Source organism: Phascolarctos cinereus, unplaced genomic scaffold (genome assembly GCF_003287225.1).
Source record: "Phascolarctos cinereus isolate Bilbo 61053 unplaced genomic scaffold, phaCin_HiC Scaffold_9;HRSCAF=440, whole genome shotgun sequence".
In the NCBI taxonomy this organism is placed as follows: Eukaryota; Metazoa; Chordata; class Mammalia; order Diprotodontia; family Phascolarctidae; genus Phascolarctos; species Phascolarctos cinereus.
The window spans coordinates 50,403,157-50,413,777 of record NW_027556402.1 but is presented as its reverse complement, the minus strand read 5'-3'; the positions used below and the strand labels follow the sequence as shown (position 1 = coordinate 50,413,777).

The 10,621-nt window shown below is 42.2% G+C and overlaps 1 protein-coding gene across 1 annotated transcript in view; it reads left to right on the top strand.

The window, feature by feature from the left end:
• The first annotated feature begins 2,115 nt into the window (after nucleotides 1-2,115).
• Nucleotides 2,116-10,621, top strand: part of ELOVL6 (ELOVL fatty acid elongase 6) — a 153,597-nt gene continuing 145,091 nt past the window's right edge. The window contains exon 1 of the mRNA XM_021001402.2: nucleotides 2,116-2,295. Coding sequence (XP_020857061.1) covers nucleotides 2,207-2,295 — 89 coding nt within the window. The 5' untranslated portion in view covers nucleotides 2,116-2,206. The remainder of the gene's footprint in view (nucleotides 2,296-10,621) is intronic.

Sequence of the window (10,621 nt, the reverse complement as noted above, 5' to 3'; positions counted from 1 at the left end):
AATTCTATTTTCCAATCTAGAGCTTTTTCTACTATATACTTCTCCAGAGTTATATTAAGAAGTGGCCTGCGTTCAAGTCCAGCCTTGAAGCGCTTATAAATATTTTTAAAGGGCATTACCCTTAGCACACAGTCATCTAGATCTAGCTAGATCTAGATTTCAGTGAATTGAAATACTGCCTCAAACACTTCCTAACTGTTCGACCCTGAGCAAGTCACTTAAATTTCAGTCTGCCTGTTTCTTCATCGGTGACACTGGGATGATAAATATTAGCTCCCAGGATTGTTATGTGGATAAAGTGAGAAAATGTTTGTAAAGTGCTTCGCAAAGCTTAAAGCATTATATGTGTTCATTCTTATTATTGCCCACACATCCATGTTCTTCTGTTTGTTCACTTCATGCTCACTTCTCTCCTTCAGTCCATGTAGGTGTCTTGGCCTGGGCCTAATAATGTTTTTAGACCGTCTTACAGATAGGCAGGCTCTCCTAAGCTAGGAGATCAAAAGCACCCTTAACTTCAATCTCTAAAATTGGCAAGAAAGAAACGGCATTGCTAAACATCCTTTCTCCTGACCCTTTGATGTACAAAACCACCCCTAGTTGTTTTTTTTAACCTTACTTATGTTTCTCAATTGCTATTTTTCCTTTCCATTTCTCAGATTTTTTTTTTAAATTCAGGATCATTTTTATCCCCTCTCCACCCCACCCCCACCCCATCTAATTTCACAAGTTAGTGGTAGGCTCTATTTTGACTAGCTAACCTGTTTTCTTGGGCTGGGGTCGGGGTGCTGGAGAAGAGACGTGGGGATGTGAGGGGAAAGGCCAGTTCTTCCTGGTCCTAATGCCCATCAACTAACTTCTCAAAGCAAGGCTTCCCTCACATTTGTTCATTCAGTCTTTTATCTGTCTTTCTGTCTGTCAGGGTCTGTCTCTCTGTTTGTCTATTTACTTACACATCTACTGAGTACCTGGTTTAGGTGTTCTCAGAGCCCCTTGTAATTTATGAATAAGTAGCTGAAAATATGGTGAAATATAGTGTACTGAGTTGATCGAGTTTAAACTTCACTTTGGTGTAGGGGTGTGTGTGTATGTGTGCGTGCGTGCGTGTGTGTGTGTGTGTGTGTTGTGTATGGGGGGGTACTTCGAACATTATTCTGTCCCTCCTACACATATACCTCAAAACTATACACACGCACACTCGGTTTTTTTCCCCCCACTGGACCAGTAGTTCCAGTTCCCTTGCCCCCCCACCTTTTGTCTTAAGTCATTAACCTTCGCGCGCCCCTCCCGCCCCATCTCCATCACACTAACTTCTCAGCGCTGCTCTTTCCCCTCCCCGATTCACCCTACACTTGCAAACTTAAACCTTACGTGAGTTTTTGATCAAAAGTCTCAGCTCAGCATCCCCCAGTCAGCCCTCAAGCTCATGATTGCTGCAGGCAGCCAGGTTCTCTCAGCTTAGTAAATCAAGCTGCAAGCGCCAGCACCCCAGTGGCGGTAGTGGGGGTGGGGTGGGGGAGAGTGGTAAAGAGATAGCCAGAAACATGTGTCTTTGCGTCTAATCTATGAGAAAAATATGCGTTTAGCTTTCCTTGGGTAAGAGGGCTAGCAGGTTCGACTACTTCAAGAATGAGAACGCGGTGGGCTAGCAAAACTTCATTCAAAAGATAACTAGGAAAGGTCGCTGTGACTCCATGCCAGACTGGAGAGGGCCAATATCAAGTGTGATTGAACAGCCAGTGAACTCGAATTCACTTATACATTTTTTTTTAAATTCCCCTCCAGGCCGTATGCTTAACTGTAAACAAAATTGTCTGGGGGAGGAGGTCTCTCTCGATCCTCGCACGGGGTTTATTTTCCAATCACACAAGGGGGAGGAGATTTCCTCGTAGACATGCAAAGGGTGATGGATAAACGTGCGGGCACTAAGACCGCAAGGCATTCGTTTCCTCCTACGGTTGATGCAGAAGCAGAGAGAGGAGGAGAACCCCAGACACAGGAGAAGGAGAATAGCAAGAACAGGAAAAAGCAATGCTAAATCCAGGATACAGCTGAGAGAGACACAGAGGCTGCACAGGGAGGGGGAGAAATAGGGGGGTGGGTGGGGGAAGGACCTCAGAGAGTACTAGAAAGGGGGGAAAGACGCTTTTTGCAGATAATTTACATATTTTTATATAGAATACGCAGGGACTCAGAAGCAGTTCCAATGAACATGTCAGTGTTGACTTTGCAAGAATATGAATTTGAAAAGCAATTCAACGAGAATGAAGCCATCCAGTGGATGCAAGAGAACTGGTAGGTGATGTTTTGATGTAATACTAGGTCTAGGTACCCTGACTGCCTTTTTGATGTGTCTTAATGTTAATATTTCTGTACTAAGGTTTGAAATATGAATTGCACAAATACCAAGCGAATTTGTGTAAGTTTGTGTGTATCTTGTGTATATGTAGCTTATGCTGTGGAAGTGCACCTAGGAAAATGTGTAATTCTTGTGAATATGCACTATATATTATATAACATAATAGAACACATGTGTTTATTGTATAGAAAGATGTGTGTATGGCAGAGGAAGAGGGGAGTGATTCTTAGCTTCAGAATTCTAAAATGTGTAACCTTCTAGTTTTTTGTAAGAATTTGCAATTTTTTTTCATAATGCATGGCCTGACATATTTAGAATAGAAAAGCCGTCAGAACGTGAAAATTGACCCACCTCCATCTCCTGATCACTCAACCCCCTTTTTCCATTCCCCCCCACACCTCCTTCGGGTACACTCCCCACACCCTTTCACCATCTCCTTTATGCCCTTCCTTTCTCCTTGCAGCCCTTTTCCATACTACTGCCCCTTGTTCCAGCCCCAATCATTCCTTTCTAGGGACCTCTTTTCCCATTTTGATCCGATCCCCTTTCCGGTTACAGGAAAGGGTGGGAAGGAAGAGACAACAATAATAAAAAATGAATGAACCCCGGCATGCGTAGAGATACTCACCATTATTAACTTTTTGCTTTTAAATGAAAACGCGCCCCTGGCCCTCCCTAGCAATTTGCTAGGCGTTAAAAGATTTTAATACAAGTTATTTGAGTTCTTGAGCCGAAAATGGATCGGGCCCTCATAGCTCGGGGAGGGGGGGTGCAGCATGGAGTCAGGGGCTCCTACTCAGAAAAAAGTTCTAACCGAGGGAAGCATCGGTCTTGTTTACTATGTACGTTCCCTTCTCTAGCCCCGCAGAAAATCCCAGTGCTAATGATCCAGTGTCACCTTGCAATATTTATCAGGAGGAGCATGTAATGGACTAATCCTTGTAGTCAGATACGGGGGCAGGGTTATAGTTTCCTTTTTCAACTGAGAGCCTTGCAAAGTCACCCAAAATACGAAGTCTCCATCAGGCAGCAGTTCTCAACCCCAGGTGAACCCAGGCTGCTGTCGGGGGCTGCCGGAGCCTCCCAGAGGCTCGCGGAGGTTCCTTCTTCTACACGCACGCTCGCCGAGCTGCAGACCCACGCGTGCGCGCACACAGACACACACACCCTCAGTCCCATCAATGAGAAACCAGTTGGCGCTGGCAGGAGGCGAAGCCAGGCTGGCGGACTAGGGGAGTAGAGGAGGAAGTGTGGTGGTGCAGTGGGGTGCCCGAGAAGGGAGGTTTAACTCGTCCCCTCTCTCGGCCCACCTCCAGCCGCCAGGGCTTGCTCGCCGGCCCCGGAGATAAGGAGAGCGTGCGCCTCGGTGCTCAAGGGGCAGAGACGCCATCAGCTCCGGCCCAGGGGCGCACACCCTCACGCACACGTGTACTCGGACGCCCTGCCGGCTCCTTCTTCCCCTCTCCCACCATCCCCCTCCCGACCACTTCCTCCCCAGGCCGGACCTGGCGAGCATTTCCCCGTTGCCGCTGCATTTAACCCTTTCTTGCCCGTCTCCGTGTGTTTCTCCATCCCTGGGGCTGAGCTTGCTCTCCAGAGCAGGCTGGGGGGTGGAGGGGGGTACTCGGGAGACGGGAGACGGGGCCTGCTCCGAGGTGGGAGGCGGAGCTCATAGCGTTTGCACTGGCTGCAGTGGTGCTGGGGGGGGAGGCGACGGGGGAAGAGAATGCAGAGGGAGCAGTGGTGTGATGTGGGGTGAGCGCGCCCTTGTATATATGGTGTGCGCGTGTCTGTGAGCAGGGGAGGAAGGGAGAGTGTAGGAGACGTTTTTGGAGGAACTAGAAGTGTGTTACACGCAGAGGTGGCTGGGCGTGCTCAGCAAGCACAGAGGGAGAGTGGCGACGGCAGCAGACTGGCACACACCCAGCAGTGGTGGTGCGGGCGGTGTATTCAGGTTGACCACTGGGAGGAGGCAAGGAACTCCTGTTGAGCGCCCTCAGCCAGTAGAAAATTAAACATTTAAAAGCCCTGGTTGATCCCCTCTGAACTGTGCCCCTCGGCATCCTTCTTGGTCCATTTCTGGAAATCTCCCACTCCTTAGTGGCTGTGCTAGAGAGACATGAAAACTAGGGCTTCCTTAGTAATCTCAAGCTAGTTTATCTGTCGTCGTTTTGCTGCATTATCCCTGTATTACACATACTCCTCCCTGAGTCCCCCTCTAATGGGCATCATCTGCTATTCCTTTTGTCCCTTGTAGTCCTTGTTGGAATTTCTGCAATAAAGCTGCCCCATGGCCAAGTTCCTGTACCCACTATTAACCTGTGTGTCCTGTTCTTCTTTTAGTGAGTTGCTACTGTTAACTGCACATTTGCCCTCAGTAACTATAGTCCATTCCGGGATGGGGAACCTGCTGCCTCGAGGCCACATGTGACCCTCTGGGTCCTCAAGTTCGGCCTTTTGACTGAGTCCAAGTTTTACAGAACAAATCCTTATACACATACCTCTATAAATATATAGATGGATGTGGTTTAATTATGTATGTATACACGATATGTAAACGTGTGTCTATATGTGTAATTTAGCCACACCTTTCATTCTAGTGTTCTCACTTTTTCCCTTTGCTTGATCCTATTCTTTCTTTACACTCTCATTTTCCTTCCTTCTGGGCCTGCACAAAGCCATCTGTGAAACCTGTTTGCCAGCTCACCAGTGCTTCCTTCCTAACATCATTACGTTTTACCTGTATCAGACACACTCTTAAAGCATTTCCCTTAACAGTTTCACCTCCAGCCACAAAGGAAGAAACAAAAGAAAAAGCACCACCACCACAAAGGACTTAATAAGATAGTGGTTGTTAGAAATTCACCTGCCATTAACCCCTCCCTTTCATCAATGAGAGAAGGAAAAGAACTAGAGGCTTGTGGCCCTGGACACCTGTGGAGCCCTGGTGGAAGTGATGGGTTACTTTGAAGATTCATGTATTTCTAGGGAACTTATATTATTTCATTATAAACGCTAGTAGTTATCTATTTCCTTGCAGGAGGGCTAGGATAAGCTTCTGAGGAAGGAAAAGTAGTGGATTTTTCTTTCATTACCATCCCCTACATTGTTCTCAGTGTATAAACCTTGTCTATTTGACTTCTTTTCTTAGACTTGCTTTTAGTTCATTTCTGCATCTTGTTCTTTCTGATTTTGCCCTAAATAAAATTGGAGAAAGGCTGCTTATGCTTAGATTTTTTTTTTTGAGATAGCCCAGTAAACTACCTACTAGGAAAATTGGCTGAATTCCTCATTGACTTCCATGTTGACACCCTCAAATTGCTGATCTAAGAAGCTTTCCTCTGTGTGGAAGAGTGGAAGTGAAATGTTCCTAGGTTTTCACTTTCCCCAGTCCAGGCATACGTTTAAAAAATAAATTATGACCTTTTGAGATCATTTAGACCAGTCCCCCTTCTTTCCAGGTGGGGAAACTGAGGCTCAAAGTGGTTAGTTAAGTACCTTGACCAAAGTCAAACAGCTAATTAGTAGCCTGATGACTGACTGTGGAGTCATTGAAATTCAGAATGTTCAAAAACAAAAACAAAAAAACAAGACCTTTTAGCCCCACCCCCCTGCTTTAGAGATTTTACACTCTGTGTCTTTCAGTCTTTTGTTCAGTTTAGCCTAAATTCTGATATAATGTTGATTATGTGAGATTTTTAAAAAATGATTTAATCTTAAATTGTGTAAGGCAAAGGTAAATGCTACTCCACCCCTTTTGAGAGAAATGTTTTGAATCAGCTTCTAGGGAAAAAAATGTCAAAATTAAATAGAACCACACCCAACTGAAATCTTATCTTTTAAAAATGACTTTTGCATTTGTCACTAAATAGCCCTCCTAAGCACAGTCTTAGAGAAACTACTCTATTTTAAAATTGCAGCAATATAGCTTAATTCTCTATAGTCTGAACACATCCAAAGATGATACAGCCAAAATTTTCTAGAAGTAAAGACAGGTAAATGGTCTTTTTTCTGCATCTGGATTTCTAACATGGTTGTCTAAGACTGCCATCATTTACATTTGCCCTATAATAGGTATTTTGTTATATAGATTATCTAACTAAATAGGATCCCTTTGAAAGATACATTTCGCAATTTTTATGTCAAAGTTGTTTCATTGGAAGTGTTTGAGCAGAGACAGGATGACTTCTTTTCCCATATATTGGAGAGGTAGATTTATAGAGACCAGATAATATTTAAGGCCCCAAATTGTTATGATTCCAAGATTCTAGGGGCAGCTAGGTGGCAGTGCGTAAAACATTGGCCCTAGACTCCTGAGGACCTGAGTTCAAATTCAGTGACCTTGGGCAAGTCACTTAACCCTGATTGCCTCAAAAAAAAAAGATTGCATGATTCTAGTAGGATAAGCAAATATTAATGGAATAACATTGGTTCTTTTTTTCTAGTAAGACTTGGTCAAACAGGAAAGAATTCCATTAAAGGCATGTTTATCAAATTTTGTATTATCTCAGTGAATAGATAAGAAGATTAGGGATTAATAAAGGCGTGAAATGAATGCTATACCCATTTTAACTTTCCAGATATTTATATTAGATTATATAGATTAGATCTAGATATATAGAACAGCATGAAAAGCAAAGAAATATATTCTGGAGGGGAACAAATTCCACATACCATAATAATTTCAAGTAAAAATATTTCTGAGTAATAAAACAATTTTTATTTGGTAAGTGGCAGTTTATTTCTCAAATGATAGGAAAAGCTTAACATGATATTTAAAATGTTTAAAGTATTGCAGTTTTTAGATGAATGTGTTTGACACTTAATTTCAAAAGGAATTTATTAAGCACCTACTATGTGTTACATAGTCGAAGTTGTAATTTTCTGGGAATACAGTGGGTAGCCCTGTTGCTTTACTGAAAGAGAAATAGGGGCAATTATGTGGTTTTCCCTCGTTGCAATAGCTTTGCCTTTTCTCGTTCTAAGCTAGACTCTGGCTTAATTTGTTACTGCTGCCAGTAAGACAGCAAAACTGACTCGAGAGTGCAGAATAGGCACAAAATTCATTGTGGGAGCAGAAAAAATGTCCCCACCCACCCCACACAGTGCCTTTTCTTGCTGCTTTAGCTCTCAGACACCGGGCTCTGTGCTAACAGCAGCAGATGACAGTCGCTCCAGTTGTAATTGTCTGGCCAATAATAATTATCTTCTGATGTCTGCTGACACGGTGTTCACCAATAGGAAAGCAGGAGGCCTGTGCTGACTGCTCTAACATTAATTATGTAAGATGACGTCATGAAAGGGCTTGCCTCAAATCTGTCTGACAGTCTCCTCCCCCTTTCAGCACTGTAGAGTCCCCAGGAGCTACTTTGTAGCAATTTAGCCTGCTCTCTGATAAGTTTATTTTTTTTTCCTTTTTTCTAATTCAGAGTGGTGAGGCAGTTTATTGTCTTTTTTGCTTCACATGTTTATTTTCTAATGTAGGATTTCTTAAAGTTCACAAGGAATCTTATTTTTAATCACAAATGTCTTTTGAAACCTCTTTTTATTTATTTTTAAATCAAAAGAAACAAATGATTAAAGTAAAGTCTGTATTTATATTCTCGGTCCAGCCTATTGTGTTTTAAATGGAGCTACTTGACTTTGTTCTCCTTTATACTTAACTAGGAAGTCCAGCCTAGTGATGTACAGTTTAAATACCAGAGGAAAAGCCAAATATTAAATATGGAATAGATCTAAGCCAGAGGTGGGGAACCTGCAGCCTTGAGGTCATATGTGGCCCTTAGGTCCTCAAGTGCGACCCTTTGACCGAATCCCCCGAGAAATTTGTATTCAGTCAAAGGGGGCCACACTTGAGGACCTAGAGGGCCGCATTTTACAGCCTGGAAGCCACAGGTTCCCCACCCCTGATCTAAGTCTTCTGCTTGCTGTAGAAACAGCACTGGTTCTGGAATCGGAGGACTAGAGTTCAAATCCCATATCCGACACTTACTACGTATGTGGCCTTGGGCTTCATTTCCTCATCTGGAAAATGAGGGGTTTGGACTATGTGGCGTCTGAGGTAATATTGGGTTACAAGTTTAAAGTGCCAATAGGGTTAGGAGACAGTTTCACACAGGTGCAACAAGTTTAATAAATCACAATAATTTAATCATTCATCAAACGTTTATTAAAGACTTCCTATATTCTGAGAATACAAAAACAGAAACTAGTTCTTCCTCTCAGGAAGCTTCCATTTACTGGGAACTAGATGATGTTACTAGATAAGAAAAGACAAGATTCTTTGTACCCTGGGTGTCATGCACGTCGCAGGTATTTAGTAAATGTTTGGGGCATTGAGGTAGTGTCTTCCTGCACAGTGAGCTAGGCCTGAAGTCAGAAAGACTCATCTTCCTGGGTTCAAATCTGGCCTCAGACACTTACTAGCTGTGTGACCCTGGGCAAGTCACTTAACCCTGTTTGCTTTAGTTTCCTCACCTGTAAAATGAGTGGAGAAGGAAACGGCAACCTATTCCAATATCTTTGGCAACAAAGGGGGTCGTGGAGACTTGTACACTCTCTCTCTCTCTCTCTCTCTCTCTTTCTCTCTCTCTCTCTCTCTCTCTCTCTCTCTCTCTCTCTCTCTCTCTCTCTCTCTCTCTCTCTCTCTCACAAATGTGAAACTGATTTATGCTCCATAGCTCCTAACTCCTATTCTAATATTCCCTCCACCAAGCTTCTGAAGATGCCAAGGGCACAACAGGTTTTAATCTAGATCAAACAAACCTCCTTCAAAGAGACAGGATACATCCAGGGGGGATTCTTACAGACTGGTAGGAGGAGGATAAACACACTTCACCAAAGGAAGAAACGAGACAGTTTACAGGTAAACCCACAGAGAAAAGTGGAGAATTGTGGCAGGTAGCTCAGACCATTCAGGTTTTTACTTCAGTGATCTGGATATTTCAGGCCAAACCATTCCTTTGGCCTTAAGTAAACAGAAAATTACTTGAATTCTTCATTTACAGGTATAAACATAGGTGAGTTCTTCTTAAAACTTGGAAATAAAAAATTTTCACCAATTCACAAGAATTTGCCCAATACTTTTTTCCAATCTTATTCAACCCCTCATATCTGCTTTCCTTAGAACCACTATAACAGAGCTCTCATGGGAGACATACTTAGTTATTCATCCTCACAAACGAGTTCCCTTTTTTTTTCTCCATATAAGTAGCTTTTTATCTTTAATAGATGAGAACTCTTCAGAGTCGTCAGTAATTTTTAGGAGTATAAAGAAGCTCTGAGGACAAAAAGTTTGAGATGAAACTGCTGTGTTAAGATAAAAATTGAAAATGCAAAGAAATACATGGCAACTGACATTTATGTAGCATGGGAGTTACAAAATGCTACAAGTATTGTCACTTTTTTTAACAGATGAAGATATTAAAGCTTAGAAAAGTTCAGTGACTTACCCAATGTCACACATCAAGAATGGAATTTAAACATATAGTTATCTCAAGAGTTATTATATACATTCTTTTTCACCACACCACAATTTTATTGTGATACATAGTATATTACATGTTTCTTGGAAAACACATACTGTGTAACATAATAGAACCATCTATTCACTTAAGACATTTCATGTGAAGGAAAGAAGTTTTTAGCTGCTAAAATTAGTTTGTTAAATAAGTACATAGAATTGAGAGTTATAAGATCATCTAATTGAATGGTTAGAGAACATCTAATACAAACTTCTCATTTCACAGGAGGAAAATGATCTCTCAAAGGTCACATAGCAGAAATAAGACTTGCATCCATATCTACTAACCCCAAAAATGCATTGCCTTATCCTTATAATTTACTTTTTTTTTAATGGAAAAAGCATTTTTCCCCTCTAGCTCCAACCCCATTGAAAAAGAGAAAACAATGAAAAAACCAAATGCATGTAACAATTGTGACAAATATACGTAGCCAGGCAAAACAAATTCCTCAATTGGCCATGTCCAAAAATGTCACATTCTTCATATCGAGACTACCACCTTCTCTGTAAGGAGATGGTTTTCATACTTTATTCACTGTATTGATCAGAGTTCTCAAAAATCCTTCAAAGTCATTTGTCTTAACAATACTGTTGTATAATTTGTTCCCTTGGTTCTGCTCACTTTGCTACATATCAGGCCATTCAGTCTTCCCCTGTTTCTGAGAAACTGTCCTTGTCATTTCTTTTCACACGGAAGTATTCCATCATATCTATATTCTGTAATTTGTTCAGCCCTTCCT